The 23,331-nt window shown below is 43.5% G+C and overlaps 2 protein-coding genes across 25 annotated transcripts in view; one reads left to right on the top strand and one right to left on the bottom strand.

Moving 5' to 3' along the window:
- Positions 1-23,331, bottom strand: part of Nxpe4 (neurexophilin and PC-esterase domain family, member 4) — a 238,022-nt gene that overhangs the window by 34,815 nt on the left and 179,876 nt on the right. For 5 of the 24 annotated variants that reach the window (XM_017313382.1, XM_030244374.1, XM_017313378.1 and 2 more), the window contains exon 1: positions 10,124-10,224. The exons of 4 other annotated variants lie outside the window; for them this stretch is intronic. The gene's annotated coding sequence lies outside the window, so the exon portion shown is untranslated. Of the gene's footprint in view, positions 1-3,035; positions 3,785-5,798; positions 5,884-6,353; positions 6,608-10,123; positions 10,225-21,793; positions 21,915-23,331 lie in introns of those variants that run through there. 15 more of the 24 variants (XM_017313379.2, XM_030244369.1, XM_030244372.1 and 12 more) reach the window with 11 other exon arrangements.
- The window catches only part of Nxpe2 (neurexophilin and PC-esterase domain family, member 2), a 35,447-nt gene continuing 23,877 nt past the window's right edge, over positions 11,762-23,331 (top strand). Inside the window, exon 1 of the mRNA XM_006510693.4 lies at positions 11,762-11,847. Coding sequence (XP_006510756.1) covers positions 11,825-11,847 — 23 coding nt within the window. The 5' untranslated portion in view covers positions 11,762-11,824. The remainder of the gene's footprint in view (positions 11,848-23,331) is intronic.

Below are 23,331 nucleotides of genomic sequence, written 5' to 3'. Positions count from 1 at the left end.
ATCTCACTGAGCAAACGAGAAGTATGTGATGTGTGGGGGGCATTCCTTAAAGTTCTTCAAGCAGCGGTGACTTCAGCAGCCAGCAAAATTATACATACGGCTATTGTTAAGACATTTAAGCAGTTGCTGTTGTGAGAAGCCCACACTCATACCCAGGTGCACACGAACTTAAATACATCTGTTAATAATTGTTCTGAAGTCTGTGTTAAGCTCTTCTGAAAGAGTTATTTTATTTTTAGTTATGTGTGCCATGTGCTGGTGCCCTTAGAGGACAGTGGCTTTGGATCCCTGTGGAGCCGGAGTTATGTGGTTGTGCGCCACCTGTCCTGGATGCTAGTAAGCAAATGAAAGTTCCTCTGTAAGAGCCATGCAGGCTCTCCACCACAGAGCCTTCTCTCCAGCCCCTGAAAGTCCAACTCTGGTGCATACTGACTGGCCCTGGCATTCTTTTCTGCAGTATAGTCAAGAGTCCTGTGGTCACTGAGTCGAGGTCTCTGAAGAGACTTCCTGTGTTGGGCCATGTCTCCAGCTGTTGATCCTGGTGCCTCTGACGAGCACCAGAGGATTAAATCACAGCTGTTTGCCTCCCAATACAAGGTAAGGGAAATGGCTCTTTTTTTCTCTGGTGTTCTTTCTCTGAGCCTAAAAAGCCAGTGTAATGACTGGAGGAGCACCAGACCAATCCCTCCGAGGAATGGTCCTAGTAAAGTCCCTGACCAACGCTTTTCTTTTTTTCTCTCTCTTTCTTTCTTCCTTTCTTTCTTTCTTTCTTTCTTTCTTTCTTTCTTTCTTTCTTTCTTTCTTTCTTTCTTTCTTTCTTTCTTTCCTTCCTTCCTTCCTTCCTTCCTTCCTTCCTTCCTTCCTCCCCTCCCCTCCCCTCCCCTCCCCTCCCCTCCCTTCTTCTTCTTCTTCTTCTTCTTCTTCTTCTTCTTCTTCTTCTTCTTCTTCTTCTTCTTCTTCTTCTTCTTCTTCTTCTTCTTCTTCTTCTTCTTCTCCTTCCTCCTCCTCCTCCTTCTTCTCCTTCCTCCTCCTCCTCCTCCTCCTCCTCCTCCTCCTTCTTCTTCTTTTTGAGACAGGGTTTCTCTGTATAGTCCTGGCTGTCCTGGAACTCACTTTGTAGACCTCAGAAATCCGCCTGCCTCTGCCTCCCAAGTGCTGGGATTAAAGAAAGGCATGCGCCACTACCGCCCGGCTCTGACCAACGCTTTTCGAAAGTAGCCATTGAGGAAGAAACTTAGGTGATGGCTCTCCCTCTACCCCCCCTGCTTCCTGGCTGCCATAATGTCCATACTGTCCTTCTCTGCCACGCTCTCTCTGCTACGATGGATCCAGATCTCTGAGCTACAAGCAGACACAAACCCCGTCTCCCTTAAGGAGTGTCTGCCAGCCATCTTGTCACAGTGATGGAAACACATTTCTTTTCTTTTTGTTTTTGTTTTTTGTTTGTTTGTTTGTTTCGAGACAGGGTTTCTCTGTATTGCCCTGGCTGTCCTGGAACTCACTCTGTAGACCAGGCTGACCTCGAACTCAGAAATCCGCCTGCTTCTGCCTCCCGAGTGCTGGGATTAAAGGTGTGCGCCACCATGCCCGGCTGGAAACACATATCAAAGGGACAGCCACCACTGTTTTACATGAATGCTCCTTGTCGCACTGAAGTGAAACTGTTAACCTGGTTGAAACCTCTAGTAAGCAAGGTAAACCCCAGAGCCACCACCAACTGCTTGAGACCTTTTTCTCGGTGGCAGCCATAAAACTGCAGTTTTCTAGGACTCTCCCCAGAAGTCCTGTCTGCAGGGAAAGGGCTTCTGCTAAACTCCTTGTGCAAACTTAGTGGTTTCTGGTTCTGCCTTGTCAGACTAATTCTATCCAAAACATCTCCAGAGCCACCTTATGTATCTTTCTTATAGAGATGGGTGGAGAGAGGGCTTCCTAGCACCCTCTTGAGATGAAACTTCAGAGTCACCAAAATGGCTTCCTTCTCTGACTAATACCCTCTCAGGAGACGAGTCTGTGCCCACACTTGAGACTGTTGTTATTTTCCCCTACTCTTCTCTGGGAAACACAGACTGCCACTTAGAAGGGTCTTTCTCCCAGCGCTGAAGCCGATATTAAAATCTCTTCAATAACATTTCCAATTCTGTGTCACTCCATCCCTTTTGTCCTGACATCCTTTCCAGTGTCCAAGCTGTGCATTGTAGTTTGGCCTAAGTCGGGGGCCCTGAGAATCTAGGGGAGTACCTCAGTGTGGGGTAGTGTGCAGCTGTGTTTCTGTTCCCCGACCACTGACAAAGCTACCTAAAGTTCCCACTCACTTGAAGGACCCCGGGGCTTTATGTTTTCTTTTCTCTTTTCTCTTTTCATTCTTTTTTTTTCTTTTAACCATTCCTATTTCTTTCATGTCTACTGCTCTGTTTAAGGCTGTTTATTTCTCCTTAAGTGAATTGCGGCACTGTCTATTATTTTTCAGAAAAACTTGTCTACTTGTTTAAATTTTGCTGGCTAATAAGTTTATCATGTTCTGCTCCCCCTCTCCTTCCCATACACCCCCTGTCTTCCAGTCCCACATCTTTCTTCTCCCCAACCAGTCTTAATGAGAATCACGTTTCAAGTGTTTCCAATGAACCAGATGCCAGCTTTGTCAACCACCTGCTCCATATACAAAACACATTTGGTCTTTGTTCCTGACTCCAGACACAGCATTCCTAAGGGTAAGACACGAGTGTCATCTGTCATTCATATGAAACTGTTTGGTCACATTTAAGCTCACACCGAGAGACTGACCTAGTATGGGGCCTCAACACTGCCAAAAACATGTTGAAAAGATAACAGCGCTCTGTCACGTTCCTCCAACAGTGAAATGCAGGAGCAAATGGGTTGGCTAAGGCCCCTGTGTTCTGGAAAGATAACATTTCTAGGAGAGTCTGGGGAGGTGTGGGTGACGCTCCGCCTAATCCCTTCCCCACTGTGTGACTGCATTTGCCTGTTCGCCTTTGCATCGTTTATAATAAACCAATAATAGTAACCCGGATGCTTACCCGAGTGCTGCTAGCTGTCCAGTGAAACCATCTCTCACTTCAAAGGGAACCTGAGAGCGTGTATGCTGGAGCCAATTCGGAATGGTGGTGACCCAGGGAGGCAGAGTCAGGTTGTCCTGAATAATGTGATCCAATGTGGGGAAGGTTTGTATAAAGCCTTTAATAGTTACAGAACAAGAACAAGCCACCAATCAGAGTGCTTTCAGGCACTCCATAGGCATGCTGGGTAGGAGGGTATCTGCAGACCTCAAAACACTCCTTTTGCATTTTCAGATGCCACGTGATAAGACATTCTCAGTTTTAGATGATAGAAGCCAGTGATCTGCTAAGTTAATACATTCCAGAGAATTTTGACCTGATAATTAGATCATTAAGTCAGAGATGGGTGGGCAAAGGGACAAGCTGGTCTAAGATAATTTTGGCTCTGGATCTGCAACATTCCAACTTGTAACAAAAGTGGAAGTTCTAATCAGTCAATCGGTCTGGAGGAGTCTTTATATGGAGATGTGACTTTTCCCCACCTGGAAGCTTCAGTTGACACAAAGACGAAGAGAGGGAGTCTGGATCGCTCAGTGTCCAGCAGTTAATCCACACGGAATGGCTGTGTGCATTCGCAACCGTGGTGAAAAGTGTTGGCCGCCTTGTGACACGGAATCCTTACCTGGGACAAGGCTAGGGTAGAGTGTCCAGGCTGATCGTCAGAGTCTCAGTTCAGTGGTACTTCATGTTTCTGAGCTACCTTCAGGCTGCTGGGTGAAGGACGTTGGGTGTCAGAAGCAAACCCACACTCTGTTCCATTTTGGCTTTTTTTTAATTAGGTATTTTCTTCATTTACATTTCCAACGCTATCCCAAAAGTCCCCCATACCCTCCCCACTCCCCTACCCACCCACTCCCACTTCTTGGCCCTGGTATTCCCCTGTACTGAGGCATATAAAGTTTGCAAGACCAATGGGCCTCTCTTTCCACTGATGGCCGACTAGGACATCTTCTGATACATATGCAGCTAGAGACACGATGTCTTGCTGACTGGTTGGGGCTGTCTGTGTTTGGATCCTTTCTCCCCTACCACCTCTCTCTTTTCTTTCATGGTTGACATAGGGTCTCATGTGTGGGTGTTTTGCCTGCATGCATGACAGTGTACCACGTGCATGCAGTCCCCATGGAAGCCAGAAGAGGGTGTGGGAACCTCTGAGAATGGAGGTAAAGGTGACTGTGAGCTGCCCTGTGGGTGCTGGAATCAAACCTGTGTCCTCTGGAAGAGCAGCCAGCACTGTTAGACACGGAGCCATCTCCCAGAACCTATTCAATTTTTACAAGGATTTTTTGGAGAACTGTATACATTTCCACCTCTTCTGTTTTTCCCTTCCAACTCCTCCCATGTCTCCCGGTTCCCTCTCCTACACGTGACCTCTTATTTAATTATTGTTTTTCACACACACACACACACACACACACACACACACACACACACACAGACATATAATCACACACATACACGGTCATACACACACACGTACATATTCACAGATACACATATACACACACACTCATATACACTCACACATACCTATACACTCACACAAGACACACACTCTCACACACACATCTCTCACATGTACTCACACAGTCACACATACACTCTCACACAGACACACACAGACACACACACAGACATACATATATTCACACACATACACAGTCACAGATACACACACACTCACACACACAGACATACACACTCACACATGTACACATTCACAGATACACATATACACACACACTCATATATACTCCCACATACCTACACACTCACACAAGACACATACTCTCACACACATATCTATACACACACACACTATCTCTCACATGTATTCACACACACACACATACACACACACTCTCACACACACACACACACACACACACACACACTAACTCCCCCCCCCTCCACTCTACAGCATGCTGAGTCTATTTAGTGTTGCTTCAATGTGCACATATTGACCACTTGCAACTGAATAACCTATCCAGGCCTCTTCCCTAGAGAAGACCAATTCTTTCTGATGCAGATATCAGTGAGTCACCTGCAGCCCCTCTTCTGCAGGCAGGGCCGTGTGACATTTCCCCCATCTACACCGGCATGTGTGGTCTTATTTAGGTGGCTGTAGTTTTGAGAGGAAGGCATTCTGGAAGTTAGCTTTGCCCTGAGGAGAGGAAGCAGATGGCAGAATTGACTCCCTGGCCGCACAGAAGGATGGGAGTGAGTGCTGGGGGGGGGGGGGGAGAAGGGCTGCTCCACGTTTGCCACTGTCCATGGGACAGTGCAGTCACACCTTTGTGTTCCAGAATGCCTGTGTCTGCTCAGTAAAGAGTGTCCATTTAGCGTATCCCTGAAATTGGAATTCGGAAGCCTGAAATCAAGATGGTTATGTAAAATTTGATTTTTTTTTTTAAGGACAGAATTTTACTCTTGTAGTCCAAGATGTCCTGGAACTTGTTATGTAGCCTAGGCTTGACTCTAACACGAAAGGATTTCCCCTGGCCTCAGCCTCGGAGTGCTGGCATCATAGGCTTGACCCAGCATTTTTGATTTTTAATGTTCTTGAACGTCTTGAGCAAAGAAAAATGACAGGGAGGAGGAGCATGTGTGGCTGTGGCCCTCCTGATTGGATGTCTCCTAGTGCCTCAGTCACTGTTCTATTGCTTCAAAGAGACACCATGAGTCTTGCAGAAGAAAGAACTTAATCGGGGGGGGCTTACTTACAGTTTCAGAGCTTTAGTCCACTATTATCATGGTGGGAAGCATGGTGGCACTTATGTGCTGGGGCAGTCCCTGAGAGCTTTATATCCTGAGCCACAGGCAAGGCGGGGTGGGGTGGGGTCAGAGAAGGAGAGAGAGAGAGAGAGAGAGAGAGAGAGAGAGAGAGAGAGAGAGCTCAAAGCCCATTCATTCCTGATAACTCACTTTCTCCTACAAGGCCATAGCTACTCCATGTCTATGGAGCCATTTGTGTTCAAAACACTACAGCTAGTAATCTGCACTGTTTTACTGGCTGGACACATGAGTTCTTGAGAAATGAGTTTCTAAGACTCACAAATTGACACACTGGCTGGAGTTACAACTTTCAAATGTATAAAAGTGTTTGGAGAAAGAGATTTTTAAGACATAAAATCTCTCATTCTTGATTTAACAATTTAAGATTAGAGATGAGAAAGACTCCTAAGTAAATACTATCAACATATTTACTGGGCCAACCCCCTAGAAAGAATTGTCCAAGTAAACTCAATGGTCTTGTTTTATAGTCAATAAGAAACTTACATTTCCTCTTCTTGGGGCTCTATGTGTCCCCCACAAGGCAGCTTTAACAAGATTTTAAAGGTCTTTGCTGTTCATAGTCCAATTTCATGGCCTGTTGTTGGCAGTGCGCCTGTCTCTTCTTTCTAGCTGCTTCTGGAGAGCCCAGTGCATGTGTGCTCTAGGCACTTTCTGTTAAGTCTTGAAGGATGTGCTCCAGGGAACAGGAGAAGGGAAGAGATGAGCATGCTTGGCAGAGCAGGTCTAAAGAACAAAGGCTGCAAAGACCAAGCTAGGTTTGGTGAAGGTGGCACCAGCATGAGTGTTCTCCGAGGCAGCACTTGAAGCTGGACAGACCTACGCTGGCTCCTAGGATAGGGTCACTCTCCTTTGCTCTTATCCTAGGCAACTCCAGACTGAGGTGCCTCTCACACAGATAAAGACACAGTCCACACCTGTCACCAGCTTTGGTGAGACATACCTGAGTTGAAATACTTGTTTTGCCATAGAATACCCCCACCAAATTCATGGACCTGCTTCATGTCCTACAGCCGGCTGTGAAATTGTACCATCCACATCATTACAAGGAGGATGCAGTAAGACACGCTAAGGTAGTAAGAGGAAGAGGTCACACTGACATAACTTGGATCACACTGTCTAATTTACCATTAGCTGTTTTGGCTAGTATCTTACTGTGTCTTGTTTATAAAATAAACTTTAATATAGGTGTGAATGCATGCATATGAAAACAGATAGTAGATGTTCTCTAACTCATGGTGGGTCTAAGACTCAATAAGCCCACTGTAAACTGATAATATCATATCAGGAGTCACATATATATTGATTACAGCTAACTTACTAAGTGATCAGCCTTAGCAGCACAGTGCACTGCAGAGCATCGGCTGTTTCTCTGTTGTCTTTTCCTCTGGAAAAAGGGTCTTATGTTTCTGTCTGTGTACGCTTTATGTGTGTCTGTGGATAGGAAATCCCAGAGACATGAAATTCTCCTGGATCTGGAGTTACAGGACTGGCATTGTGAAATGCCTGAGGTAGGTGCTGGCCTTCAAACTCTAGTCCTCTGTAAGAGCAGAACACGCTTCTAACTCCTATGCATGTCTCCATTCCCTTCCCCCTTTCTTGTTTGGTTTTTGTTTTTGAGATGAGCTCTCCGTGTGTATCCCTGGCTGGCCTGAAACTTACATTATAGAGGAGGCTGGCCTTGAACAAATAAAGATCAACCTTCCTGGGCTTTCCAAGTACTGGGTCTCTTTTATTAAAAAAAATCAATTTTATGTATTATTATTACTCTGTGTATGTGTGCAGGTGCATCTGTGCCAGGGCATGCATATGGTGGTCAGAGACAATTTTCCGGAGCCTGTTTACTGCCTTGTGCTGTAGGCTTCACAGATCAAACTCAGGCCACCAGGGATGTTCAGCAAATTCTTTTACCCACAGAGCTATCTTACTGGTCCAGTTTCCCTTGTGGTTTCGGTAATGACTGTGAGCATGCAGTCCCACAAGAGAGTATTGTACTGCATGTGACCCAGGAAATAATCAAAATTCAAAGTATGCTCTACTCTGGCTGTGTATTGCTTCCCATCATCAAAAAAACCTAAAACTAGTAGGATGACTCATGAATTGGGAGCTGCCTGTACATAAGGGGATGGGTGCTTTCCATGGTTTTACTGGGTATCTGGTACACCCCCACCCCCGCCCGGCTCAATAGAAACTGCAATACTTGTGGCATGTTGCAACTCTTCCAGGTTTCACAAATTGGATTACAGCTGGGTATGATAGTACATGCTTGTAACCCTTACACTCGGGAGGCTGAATGGGGGGGATTTCCATGAGTTCAAGACTGACATGGGCTTCAGAGTGAGACCTTGTTTTGATCTTCCCCCACCAGAACCATTTACTCTTACCCCTACCCTTTGAAATAACAATAATTTGATGAACCAGTAAATGTTACTATGTAGCCTTTTAGATAGCAAAGGCATGTGCTTCTATGCCTGTAAGTAAAATAGTTTGAAATTTCTTTTTCCATGTAATTTTGTAATGTTTTAATCCATACTCCTAAGAACACTGTGTGGAAGGGTGGAATCCTCGGGCCACAGAAGAGTTCTGGGTACCAAATCAACAGAACATTCAAGACCTCATCTTTGCATCCACCATAATATCGTTCTGCTGACTTTAATAAGTATATGATTCCCATTTACAAGTCAATCCCTGTCCCCAAATTTACAGCCAGAATAAATCTTTCTCATTTAAACCTTGTTCTCAGACCAAAGTAGAACAGACCGTAAGGACAGTCTTAGCTGTCGACTATTTTTCAGAGTGGGTTAGCTTCAAGAACACATGCTTTCTTTTCTTTATAAATTGTTTTTTTTTAAGTATATGAGTTTTTGCCTACATACACACATGCATACCATGTGTGTACCTGCTGCCCACAGAGGACAGTGGAGAGTGTTGGTTCCTCTGGAACTGGAGTTACAGATAGTTGTAAGAGCTATATGTGTGTGTGAGAAACTGAGCCAGGGTCCTCTGTTAGAATAGCAAGTGCTTTTTGCCTAGGAGCCCCTACATGTATGTCCTTTACAGCTTAATTTTCTGAAAAATCTATTCTGTTTCCACTTCCCAGGAAGATCCATGCATCCCACTTGAGCCCTCCTTGTTTCTTAGCCTCTGTGGGCCTGTGGATTGTAGCATGACTATCCTTTACTTAACAGGCAATATCCACTCATAGTGAATACATATCATGTTTGTTTTTCTGAGTCTGGATTACCTTACTCAGGATGATTTTTTTCTAGCTCCATCCATTTTCCCACAAATTTCATAATGTCATTTTTTAAAACAGCTGAGCAATATTCCATTGTGCAAATGTATCACCTTTTCTTTATCCATTCTCTGTTGAGGAACATCTAGGTGGTTTCTTGTTTCTAGCTATTATGAATAAAGCTACTATGAACATAGTTGAGCAAGTATCCTTGTGGTAGGATAGAGCATCCTGTGTGTATATATACCCAGGTGTGCTATAGCTCGGTCTTGAGATAGATACCCAGTTTTCTAAGAACCTCCCATATTAATTTCCATAGCTGCTGCACAAGTTTGCATTCCCACCAACAGTGGAGGAGTGTTCCCCCTTGCTTCACATCTTCGATAGCATAATCTGTCACTTGTGTTTTTGATCATAGCTATTCTGACAGGTGTAAGATGGAATCTCAAAGTTGTTTTGATTCACATTTCCCTGATGGCGAAGGATGATGAACATTTTTTTCATTTTTTAAAAGATATTTGAGATTCCTGAGGGCTGGTGGGGATGGGAACAGGAGGGGTCAGGTGGGAGGGGAGGGGAAGTGAGGGAGAGGGTACTGGGAGATACAACCCTGATTGGGGAGCATTTGAAGAATGATATAGAAAACTATTATATTGGAAATTTCCTGGAATCTACAAGAGTGACCCTAGCAAAGTCTCCTTGTAATGGGGGATACAGAACCCAAATTGTCCATCTTCCATAACTAGGCTCCCAGCAGTAGGGATGACATTACCCAGTCACAAAACCTTCGACCTACATTCTGTCCTGACTTCAGGATGTGCTAGGGTAATGGTGGCACAGAATTTGTGAGGGAGGCCAACAAATGACTGGTCCAACTTGAGGCCCATATCATGACCTGGCCTGGATGGCCAGGAACCAGAAGCTGGATAGTCCAGAGACCCACAAAAGAATCAAACAAGACTGGCAGAGCAAAGTAAATGAAATGACTCCTAACCGTATTCTGCTATACTCGTAGACTTACCAATTGGACTTAACCCAATTGTCATCACAGAGGCTTCATCCAGCAACAGATGGGAGCAGATGCAGAGACCACAGCCAAACACTAGGTGGAGCCAGGGAACCCTGCAGAACAGGAGAAGGAAGGATTGTAAGGAGCCAAAGGCACCATGAGGCCAAGGCCCCACAGAAACAACTTAACAGAACTTAGTAGGGGCTCACAGAGACTGAAACGACAGTCACAGAGCCTGTCTGAGTCTGATCCAGGGTCCTCTGCATATATTTTATGGTAGTGTAGCTTGGTCTTCTTGTGGGAATTTTAAGAGTGAGGGTGAGGGCTATCTCTGGAACCCTGTTCTTGGAATCCTTTCCCTCCTACTGAATTGCCTCATCCAGCCTTGATATGAAGACCTGTGCCTCACCTTATTGTAACTTTTTATGCCATGTTCAGTTGATATTCTTGAAAGGCCTGCCCCCCCCCACCTCCCTCTAATGAGTGGATCTTGGGGGAGAGAGAGGTAAGTGAGGACCTAAGTGGAGGGAGGGCAAACTGCTGTCAGGATGTAGTGTATGAGAAAAAATTTTAAATTAATTAAAAATAAAAGCTTTATTTTCTTCCCAGGGATCCTGTCTTCCTAACACATTTTGTTTAATTTGAAATGAGCCCCGAAGGGCTACGGATAGCTGTCCCAAGCTGTCCCAAGTAGTAATGTGAACCCATCTGGACAAGCTGGTAGTTTTGTCTGACCTCTCAGAAACCAAGGTAACAGGCCAACTATGTAACTGGAAACCCCCAGCAGTAAGCACAGCTGGAACACAGCTGACTCAGGGCTGCAGGGAGCAGGAAGCCTATGTAGTGGCTGCACAGTGGGTAAAGATAATCAGGCTACGTTTTCTTGCATATATTCTCCATGGCTTATGTTTAATGACATCGGTAGCAGGGCAGGTGATCTGAGCCTAGAGATAAATACTCTCAGAGTTCTCAACATGGCCCTCCAGGACGCATCTACAAACCAGAAGATTGTTAGACAGATAAAGGTTGCTTGATGCCTTCCACATCACTCATCCTTATTGACTTCTCGCTGGAACTTAAATTTTAAAGGAATCCTTAAAATCTAAGTGAGGCTCATTGAGAGTATGGGAGCTTTAGAGACTTACTTGGCCCATAAAGATACTGTACCTACCTATAGCCTCTTCTATGTCATCTTCTCTGAGTTCACAGGAGAGCCTGGGACTGCACTAGACTCCAGAAAGCCTCCTGCTGTGATCAGGCCTCCGGGAGGGAAGGGGCCAGACCCTCCCAGGACCTTTTGCCTATGCTAGGGATTGGAGCGAACACTGTGATTCCCAAGCACTTATGAATACCCTCCATGACTGGGGAAACAGAGCAGGAAAAGAGCTGTTTCCTTTGAAGTGAGCCCCAGGATATGGTATATGAGAGACTTTTAAAAATTAATTCATAAATTAAAAATAAAAGCATTATCTTCTTCCCAGGGATCCTGTCTTCCTAACACATTTTGTTTTGTTTGAAATGAGCCCCAAAGGACTATGGCAAGCTGTCGGGACCGACAGGAAACCAGGCTGGGGAGAGGCAGGAAACTGGCTTGCCTAACATTGAAGTTTGGGGGGAGTGATATTGTTTCCCAGAAAGATCTTTCTACTTGCAAATGTCCATAGAAAACAGATGCAAAGCATGTGCTTGGTGGCATACTGACAGGATATGTAAATGGAGGACATGACCATTCCAAGGTATGGCTCAGGGGAAGGGTTTTTTTATTGTAGATAAGAGGGAGTGTACTGCCAGGGCCTCTGTGAAAGTTCAGAGCAGGGAAAGAAAGTAGTAGACTGACTATGGCTTTGAGGGAGAAGGAGAGGGAGAGGGAGAGTGAGAAGGAGAGGGAGGGAGGGGGAGAGGGAGGAAGAGTGAAGAGGGAGGGGGAGGGGGAAGGAGGAGAGAGAGGAAGAAAGGAAGGCAAAAGGGAGGACTAAGAGTGGAGAGCAGGCCAAGAGGAATGCATAGCAGAAATGGCAGGGTTCTGTAGGAGTGGGAAGCTGGGGAAAGAGAAGCCCATGAACAGGGCAAGTTTAGGGCTGGGGAAAGAGAAGCCCATGAACAGGGCAAGTTTAGGGTAGAGGGCAGAGTGAGAAGCGCTGAGAAGACAACCTGGGTGGGGGCAGCAAACACTTTGGTATTATGCTAATAAGGCAGCCTGGCTGAGTTTCTTTTGGAGGAGACACTGGAAAGACCAGCGGTTTGTGTATAGACTGCTGTAGAAGGCCAGCAAAGCAAACCTCTGCTTAGGGGTGAAATCGTACCTGCTTTGGAGCAGTGCGCTAAGGAATCTCAAGAGTGAGAGCATCAATGGGGAAGGTCAATGGGTGGTTCTTAGTGGGCTCAGCTCTGACATAGTAATGAGAGACAGGTGTTCAGTGGGAAACCCAGGCCAAGGTCCACCCGTTATGGTAATTAAGCGCTATAATGAGTCATGTGACCATGCCTCAGGTGCATTTGCATTGTTGCTCTGCTGTCGCCTGTCTCCCCTTACATTTGTGGTAGGAGTGGGGGGGATAATGGGAGTGGGAGAGGCATCACCATTGATGGCACACATCAGACGCCAATCTTCTGATTCCTGGTTGTTTCCTGGACACTTTGTTGAGGATTCTGAAGCTGATGATGCTCCAGCAGTGTCATTATACAGGTCATACGATGGGGTACCCACAAGTATACATTATACAGTTCAAGCTTCACAAGCTTGAGTTTTCTGTGGTTGGCAATGATTTTCTAGGACCCAGGAGAGTGTCTGGAGAGGAAGTGTCCCTTCCCCTCCTGATTTGGAGAAGTAAGACAAAGTTACTGGATTCTCAGGACTCTGACCTCATCAATGGGCTTATCCTTCAGTGAATTAATATAATAGATAATGTAATGGATTACTGAGAGGTGGTGAGAGACAGAAGGGGGAACTAATCAGAGGGAGGTAGGTCACTATGATTAACTGTGTCTTGCCCTGACCCCTTCTTCTATCCCCCACTCTTTGATTCTTATCTCTTATGAGATAAGTAGCCTCATCCACACAGACTCCTGTTTCTTTGATAGTCTGTCTCACCATAGGCCAACTGCATGGAGCCAAGTGATTGTGGACAAAACTGGATGAAACCATGAGTTAAAATAAATATGACTTCCCTTAGGTAATCCCTACCACGAATTTAGTCATAGAAATGAAAAAAAAAAAAAAGCCACAGCCCTCAAGAGAAGATTAGTGAATGGAATTCAGAACACGGGACAGGTAATCTTTCTGGTTTATTTCTCATGGCCAATCTGACTATCTCACCACGGAAGTACACCTCTAGGGTAGTGTTTGCAGAAAGGTTAAACTGAAGAGGGAGATTTTCTCTAAATGTGAGGGGCTCCCCATCACAGGGCTGGGGCCCTGGACTAAGGAAGAGCAGAGTGGTTGTTCAGTGAGCTCTGCTTCCTGATTGTGGGCGTGACATGGCTTTGTGCTCCTGCCGCCATGTCCTCCACACCATGGTGGACTGTTCCTTCTAAACTACAAACCAAGTAAGCCTCCCCTTCCACAGATGGCTTCTCATCAGGCATTTTGTCACAGCAGCACAGTAAGCAGCTGGAGTGTGGCTTGTCCTGGCATCAAGTGAGGTTCAGCTGTAGAGCATGAGTTAGTGCAATCTCCGTACTCTATATAACAAGCTCAGTAGGAAAAAAAATGACTAAATTTAGTATTTTAAATGTTAAAAACCTCGAGATGTACTAGGAATCGAAAAGAGTATCATTAACTCACTAGGTGAATTGGGAGAGCCTGTTTTAAATGCCATCCTCTGGTCAAGAAGATTGAACCCATCCTACTAAGACGAGGGCAAAGTCAACAACGTTGCTTTGGCTTCTTTTATCCAGTATCTTATTTTGAATCTCACCAAGAAATGAAATAAAAGGCAAACTAAGTGGAGAAGAAAAACACAACTGTTTTGCTTCATAGATAACAACATCATTGTTTGCATTAAAAAACCCAAAGAATTCATTAAAGAACAAACAACAGACAGACAGACAGACAGACAGACAGACAAAGTAAAACCAAAATCTACCAGGGCTATTTAATCTCAACAAGAGTATAGAGGTCAAAGTTAGTATGAAGTTTTATTTACTTTACCAATCATCTGTTTAAAATTGAAATTAAAAGCACAGAATGATTCAGGGTAGCAGCAGAAGGATGAAATAGTAGGGTGAAAATCAATAAAACACACAAGCCCTGTATGCCACGCATTAATGCACAAACTCTAGCTAAGGATGTCACAGGAGGCATAAATCATTGTAGCATGCTCATGTGTGGGGAGGTTGGATGTTAGTATGACATCAGTTCTGCCCAGATTAACCTACAGACTCAATAAAATCCAATTTGAAACCCAGCAGGGAGGGTGCTTTGTTACAGGAATAAATATCCTGAATCTGTGACTCACGTAGAAAGGCCAAGGAAGTAGAAGGCCTGGTTTTGAGACGGAAGGACAATGCTCGCAGACTCTGTGAAGGTCCCTAGTCTCACAGTGCTGAGACAAAAGACTGTCACTAAGCCAGACAAAGTGAGGACACTGGAAACCCAGCATCTGCAATAAGCCACTTGACTGATACTCTGGGTAGCTGTTTGAACTGAGTCTGAGCAGACCCCTGTCACACTGTAGCTGAGGAACCTCCAACGCACTTAACTCTGGATTTTATTTCTTAGAGCTAGTGGGTCATTGAATGTAATTGTTGTTCCCAGAAGAAATGAGGACATAATCTTAAGTTGTTCATCTCTTTCCTTGACTCAGGACATGACATTCTATGTGTGTTTTGTCCTAGAATCAATTGCGCTAGGGATCTTCTGGATTGGCTGAGGCTCTTGAAGGACCTGCTGTATAGGCTCACAGCACCTGATCTTAAGACTTCCCATAGAGCTGTAGTAACTAGGATAACATGGTGTTGGTGGGAAGGCAGGCATGACTCGGTAAGAGGATTAGAGGTTCCAGATACTCGTGCACACGTGCATGAGCAACAGATTCTTGATAATAGCAGACACATAGTTTAATGGAGAAAATCTGTCTTTTCAAGAAAATATGCTGGAAATTTGGGCATCTATACGTAAAAAAGAACATTAAACTTGACCTGTGTTTCCCATACAGAAGACTCAACTCAACATGCATCATAAACTTAAATGCAAAACAGAAAGCAATCCAGTAGCAAAACTAGAAGAAAATCCTTGTGGTTTTGGATTATGCAAAGATTTCCTTGATATGACACTATTAGTATAAAACAAGTTGACAATTTGGACTTTAACAGAGGTAAAAGCTTTGGGGTTGGGAATGTAACTCAGTGGGTAAAAGGCTTTCCTAGCATGAGTGTAGTCCTGAGTTCAAGCCCCAGCACTGCTTAAAGTGGTGTTGGTGCATCCCAGTATTTGGAAGATGGAGACAGGAGGATCAGAAGTTTAAGGCCATCTTTGACTATGTAGAAAGTTGAGGATCAGGATGGGAGAGTCAAGAGCCCGATTAAAAAACAAAAAGCCAGTTACAATTTGCTTTTTTAAATTACTGCCGTGAACAGATACTTTCTCCAAGACTTGAAGATGTATATCCTACCAAACATTCAACAATAATGAAATGACCCGAGTTAAAAAAGAGAAGATATTTAAAAATATCTCATTAAAGAAGATATACATAGTAAGACGATACACATAACAATGAAAATATCAAGATGGCAGGAGGAATCTTAAGGGACAGGAAAAGATCTAAAGGGGTAGAGGAGGGAATAAAAGAAAGAAAGAAAAGGAAAACCATCGCACGTTCATCTCACGTGTGGAGTGTGCACGCAAGCACTCACGTGCACACACACACCAATTTGGGTGTGAAAGAAGGAGATGAGTGTGAGGAGGAGGAGGGGACAAGAAAGAGCAGTTAAAGGTTAATGTGTGAAATATAATAATGGAACCTACTTTTTAGCAGAAAAGATGAATTTCAAAAGACATCCAGTATCCATTTACAATAGAGGAGTCACAGTGAGATTATACACCTATTAGAATATCAGCTCCCAGTCTGTATGCTGGCATAAACCTTGAAACCCAGCTCCCAGGAGGCAGAGACAGGGGCATTGAGAGTGTGAAGCCAGCCTGGAGTGCTTATGGAGAGTCTGTCTCAGAGAGCCAAGTGCTGTGGTAGTGCTCTAGTAGAGTTCTTGTTTAAAAAAACAAAACAAAACAAAACAAAACAAAAAACTGCAGGGAGCAGACAGAAAAACAGAGACTTTGAGAGACATTTTGAATTTCTTGTAGTGTAAATAGTGTTAAAATAGACTTGTCTTAAGTCATCATAATCCTAAGAACACAAATTTCGCTTCAGCTAAAACCCTGCACATGAGTACTTAGAACAGTTATATGCCCAACTGCCTCAAACAACAGATAATTCCAAATCACTCCAACCGAGTTAATGATCAGGACACACCCATAGGAAGAAATACTAAACAGTAAAAAGATATACATGAATTAAATAGGATCTCAATCACAGATGTTAAGAAAAAGAACATAAACTAAAATGGAAAACAGAAAAATCAATGAAGCGGGTTGCCAGGAGCTGGGAGTGAGGACTGGGGGTTGTCACAAACAAAGAGATATTTTAGAAGGTGGATTACTCAATAGCTTTGCTCTGGCATGGCTACATTCTTGTCAAACATCATGAAACTATAATAAAATGTCAATTTTATGTCCTATAATTTTCACTTTGGTAAATTGACTTAAGAAAACTTGGCTGTGTTATTTTCCACACATGTTTCCTGTGAGTCTATTCTGAAAACACTGAGGAAAGGGACCCTGGAAGCCCCCATTCCCAAAGTAACAGCCACACACATTGTGTGCATGTCAGCTGATGACAGCATCTCTCAGCTTATGTTTCTGTTTGCCACACAAAGCCTAAACAAGAGTTTCATCATAGATGAACAGCTTTTCTCATGATTTCTCACTTTGCATGATCATGGCATCATCTTGGAAGATATAGAAAATGTCTATTTGGGATAAAATTTAAATATTATTTTGCACATCTATAAAATATTCTCTCACTCATTTTTATGATGAACAGTTTGAACCAAGCATGGTTGTGCATAGTTGTAATCTCAGCACTGAGAAGGTAGAGGCAGAAGGATCAGAGATCAGCCTCCACCACATAGCAAGTTTGGATCAGCCTGGGCTATCTGAGATCCCAGATCGAAAAACAAAACAGCCTCAAGGAAATGATTCCGTGCTAAAGGCGCTTTCTGCCATGCCTGGCTACCTGAGTTTGATCCCTGGGACCCACATGATGGAAGGAAAGAACTGGCTCCCACAAGTTATCCCCTCACATCCAAATGCACACACAATAAATGCATACTGTTAAAAGTTAAAAACTACACACACGCAAAATAAAATTCCAGCTTCCCCTGACAATGTCTCTAATTGCCTATCCAGAATCAATTAGCCATGATGTAAATCCAGAAACTGCCCAAAGTTCAAATGTTTGTAGTTTCTATTCTCCCAGAAGACATACCTTGTCAAAGCTGTACTTAAGGCAGTACTTGATGTATTGGTGTTAATGAAAAACACAAGCCGGGCAGTGGTGGTGTAGGCCTTTAATCCCAGCACTCAGGAGGCAGAGGCAGGCAGATTTCTGAGTTCGAGACCAGCCTGGTCTACAGAATGAGTTCCAGGACAGCCAGGGCTACACAGAGAAACCCTGTCTCAAGGGGAAAAAAAAAAGAAAAAGAAAAAGAAAAAGAAAAGGAAAAAGAAAAAGAATGCAAATCACAGGGCTGAAGAGATGGCTCCGGTGGCTAAAAGCTCTGACTGCTCCCCCAGAGGATTTGCATTTAATTCACAGCACCCACATGGTGGCTCACAACCACCTGTAATTCCAGTCCCAGGCTATCCAATGTCCTTTCTTGACCTCCAAAGGCACCGGGCACACAGACACAAATTCAAGCAAAACATTCACATATGTAAGATAAACAAACAAACAAAAGTTTAAAAATCTATTAAAAATAAAAATCTCATAAAAATCTGAGGATCTGAAAGCACAAGAGGGACACTGACTTTCAGAGTGATTTCTACAGCTTCTCAGAAGCCCACGTAGGTGACATCAAGTATCTGGAGGACAGGACATGAAGAGCCAGCCAGGACAGATTGTGAGAGTCAGCGTAGGTTGGATACAGGCTAGTAGATTAGAAGAATTTCTAACTGGAGTCACTTAAACACAGTGTGTAGGTGGCAAATGTCCAGAGATGAAGTAAAGGCCAGATTCCAGGAGCTCAGACCAAGAGTTGGACAGTGGAGGATAGAGGTCCCTTCCTGAAAAGCGCTCTTTTTATAACACAGGGCCCAAACTGGTCTAAACTACCATTTATTGAACCCTTGCTATGTAATTTGACCTTGGCTTGGACTAAGACATTTGCCTATGTGACGCGCCAGCACGCCTATGTTATGACTTTTATTTTACAACCAAAGAGACTGAGCAAGTAGCAGGGTCAGGAGAGGAACTCACATCCTCATCCTAACGCCTTGACCTTAGACATCCTACTCTGCATCTTAGGAAGACCCTCTCAGCCGTTCCAATCTTTGGCTGCTGAGCACCTCTTCGAGACTTCTAAATTCTCTTCCACCTCTTCAGATAGCTCTTCCATTCTTTCCATGGGATCCATCTTCTTCATTAGATCTTGATGCATTTCTCCAATTTGCCCTAAACACATGTACGCATACACACACACATACACATGTATATGTGTATGTGTGTGTGTATACATGTGTGTTTACACATCACAGCAGTGTATTTAGATCAGAGGACAACTGGAAGGAGATTCTCTCAACGTGTGGATCCCAGGGACAAAATAATCAGGTCTTACGTTTTGGTAGAAAGCATCTTTATCCTCTGAGCCACCTTGCCAGTCCTATTTTGCTTTCTGAAGCCTACATATCATACTTCTTTGCAGCAGACTCATTCCTTTACATGATGTCATTTTCCTGGACATGGTAGCACTCTCTGTGGTTCAATGGTTCTTGCGAAATTGAGCTGTGTGATTTTTCTTTCTTTCAACAGTGAAAGTTCTCATGTCTCTGTAATTGCTCTTATATTTGAAGTGGGTTGAAGGGATGGAGAGAGAGAGAGAGAGAGAGAGAGAGAGAGAGAGAGAGAGAGAGAGAGAGAGAGAGAGAGGATAAGCAGGAATGAGTATATCTAGTGACAAGCTATATCATTCCAGGCAAGTCCCCTGTGACCTACTTCTCTTCCAATTAGGCTCCTTTTCTCAATAATGCCACCGAATAAAGAATTAATTCATAGTTCAACCCAAAGAGTCCTTATGACCCAATTATTTCTAAAAGACTGTCAGTCATCAGCCAAGATTGTAATCCATTAAGAAAACAAAACAAACAAAAGCTCGTTTCAGTGTTTGGGAGAAGCCAAGGGCCTTAAACAACACCATCGATCACTTTGGCCTTTGGTTCTGTGATGAGAACTCAGCCACGGTGTGAAAAGTTAACGTCTCGAGCGAGCGCTCTTAAAGACAAACATTGCTGGTGTATGTGTCCAAGAAATCCATATACACTTAGAATAGCATCAACTTGTCTTGAAATATTCTTACGGTATTTATGTCTTCTTGTATTTAAGCCTTTGATGGAAATAAATTCTAATTTAAATCCTAATTGTCAAGAGAGCCAATTATGAAAACAAACGCTACCTTTGGTTCACAGTGTGCCTCTATATGAAGTACAGGTACATAAGACGCACCCCTACCCACCCATACATAGGTCACACTCAGTACACACAGTACTTAGAAAGAGTGCTAATGAACAGTTTAGCCCCGTGTTTCCTCTTTTTTTTATTTATTCAATAAAACTTTATTGAGCATTTATTATGTGCCTCATATTGCTCTATTCTACATGTGCACTGATGACCATATGGTCCAGTGAGGTATTTAAATATCAAAGACCATGTTCATGATGTTAGATCATAACTGACAGAAAGTTCGGGGACTGGTATTTTGTTTTGTTTTGTTTTAGGAACCTAGAGAAGTCTTTATGAACTTTTCTAATATATCTTTAGTTTATAATTAAAAACCAAACAAGAATAACATAGTACATATAAAACCAAATTTTATAATGTAGTCATACTTAATAACTGGACACATTTCTCCTAAAACAATGATTTGCGGCTTACTTCTGATATAGTATACTTCCAAAAAGCAGTTCATTTAAAAGCCACTCTTAAGAGATGTTCATAAATTCTTTAAACTTCTCTATAGTTGTATCTCTTTTCTTTTGAGTAGTGCTTCTAACCAGGGCAGTTTGATGGGGCTGATGTGTGCGGGTCAGTCCTAAAAAGAACTGCAGTTTCTCCTGGCTTTGTCCTTGGTAGCTCTCGGGGGAAGAAGCCCGTTGGCCATTGTGAAGATGTTCATGGAGCTGTGCAGATGCAGCCCGTGGAGACATTCATATCATCAAGAGGGACTGATACCTCTTACTAAAACATACAGCCAAGAAACCTCCCCAAGAAACAGACATCGGAGAAAACAGGTTCCCTGCACTAGCCAAGGGCTGAGGGGAGGGCCACTTGCAGCCGCCATCTTGGTAGGAACCTCATGAAAGATAGGGAGGCATAGGTAGGTATTCAGCTAAGCCAATGCTTAATTCTCAACCACACATACTGTGAGACAATGTTTAAACGACTGAACTACACAAGTTTAGATACACAAAGATTATAAAAAAATAAAAGATACAGATCTTGCTTTAGAGATACATATACACGAGTCAATGAATGCAAAACCTGTGGAGATGATAAGAAAGGTTCTCTGAGCAAGCAGCAAAAGAGCCCCAGATTGAACCAGGAGGGAGGGGATTCTGGACAATTTCTTCTTTCCTTTGTTTGTTTTGTTTTGGTTTGGTTTGGTTTTTGGTTGTGGTTTATGGTTTGTAGTTTTTGAGACAGGGTTTCTCTGTGTATCAGCTCTGGCTGTCCTGGAACTTGCTCTGTAGACCAGGCTGGCCCGGAACTCACAAAGATCCACCTGCCTCTGCCCCCCCGAGTGCTGAGATTATAAGGTGTGCACCACCACTGCCTGGCTCTGGAAATTATTCTTAGAAATGACCCATGAGGGCTGGGGAAAATCTGAAGGCTAAGGCACTTGCCACACAGCATAAGGACTGAACTTTGATCCCCAGAACCCATGTAGAGCTGATAGGTATGGCCACTACCTATAATCCTGGCACTCAGGGGACATGGTGGGTAGCTAGACTAGACAAACTGGTAAGCTCCTATTTATACTGAGAGATTCTGTCTCCATGTGGAAAACAACTGAGAAACACACCCAATGTCAAACTCAGGCCTCCACATGCAAGTGCACACATACAGGCATGTACACACACACACACACACACACACACAGAGAGAGAGAGAGAGAGAGAGAGAGAGAGAGAGAGAGAGAGAGAGACTCATATGAACATATACATTCAAACATACACATACATATGCACAAACATTACCTACATATGCCACCCTCATCCTCAAAGAAATGACAACATGGGGGCGGGGTCTCTCTCAGTAATAAAATGATTTCCCAGCACATGCAAGGCTCTAAGTTCAGTCCACAGAACTTCAAATATATTCAATAAGTAAATAAAGTCTGAGTAAATCTCACCAGGTCAATAGCGTGCCTGTTGTTGAGCTGTTACTCTTTCACACCAAGCTACCATCTGCTTTTGTGATTCTGGAGCAGGGACGGCGTGGACTTTATCTGTTTCTTCATTAGGATCTGTGCCCTAAGAACGTTATAGTGAGACTTCAGGCTGAGGGGGAGGGATGGATTTGTCAGTCTGTTTCCTGCTCCTGCTTGTGAGAGCTATTATACTAATGCCACTGAAGACCTCAGGTCCAAGCCTGGGTAGTTCTAACAGCTTAAGCTTGGCCACCCATTCCAACAGACCAATTACAGAGGGTGATAATGAGATGCAGAGAAAGGAGGTCTATTTGACCATCGTAATCTAACTAATTAATCATAAAAGAAAAGGACATTTCAGCAGATAAAATGAAACACCACAGGAGAGATTATTGTAAATAGCTGTACGTCAGCACGTTTGCTATTGTCTAAGAAATGGACAAAGTTCTAGAAACACACAAACAACCCAGACCAAATCAGAAAGTCTGAATAGAGCCGCACTAGGTGAGAAGCTTACATGGGAATGAAAACCCTCCCAGCAGGGCCGGAGAGATGGCTCAGGGGTCAATAGGACTTGCTGCTCCTCCAGAGACTTGTTTGATTCCCAGGACCCACACAGTAACTCATCCATTTGTAACTCTAGTTCTGGGGACTGGATCCCTCCTTCTGGCCTTTGTGGGTACTGTATACATGTGGAGCCCAGACATGCATGCAAAACCTACCCATAGAAAACAAATAATAATAATAATAATAATAATAATAATAATAATAATAATAATAATAATAATAAAACTCAGCCAAGACAAGCCTAGGATTAAATGGTTTCATCAATAAATTCTGCCAAAGATTAGGAAAGAAATAATGTCAAACAACCGATGAAGAGATATGGCTAAAGATTGTCCCTGTGTCACAAAGGCTTTTGTAAGGACAGGAAGGAAGGAGACTTCTATTCATGTGCTAGTAGGAATGAAGTATGGCAGTTTGTCAGAAAATGAGAAGCAACTACCTTATGACGCAGCGACTGAGCTGCTGGGTACGTATGCAAAGGCATTACAGGTGTTGCACCTAGGAGATGTTTGTCTTCTCATGTTCACTGCAGCAGTCGAGAAAGCTAAACTATGAAAATCACATAGGTGCCTGTGTGAGCACCATAGTATGTACTTATACACAGTAAGATAGCTATGGCATCACCAGATGATTTGGTCATATGGTACCACCACTGGGAGCTGTACTACAGAGTTCATTCACCCTGAAACCTTGAGAATAGGTCTTATCACATCAATAAAATGTAACTGAGAAATGTTCTTATCATATTAATAAAATGAACTATGAGACTGTCTTAATTTTACTTTAGTGTTTATTTAGTCATATATATATATGCATATATATCATGGCATCATTTTGTACAATGTAAATATATAATCTTTGTCAACTGTACTGTAATGAGGCTGGCAAAAAGAGCCCTGTGGCTGCTACCATATAGCTATCCTTCACTTAAACGTGATTGATGTTCTGAGAAG

Source organism: Mus musculus, chromosome 9, assembly GCF_000001635.26.
Source record: "Mus musculus strain C57BL/6J chromosome 9, GRCm38.p6 C57BL/6J".
NCBI classification, from domain to species: domain Eukaryota; kingdom Metazoa; phylum Chordata; class Mammalia; order Rodentia; family Muridae; genus Mus; species Mus musculus.
The sequence above is the reverse complement of the archived record's forward strand: the minus strand, read 5'-3'. Positions and strand labels throughout refer to the sequence as shown.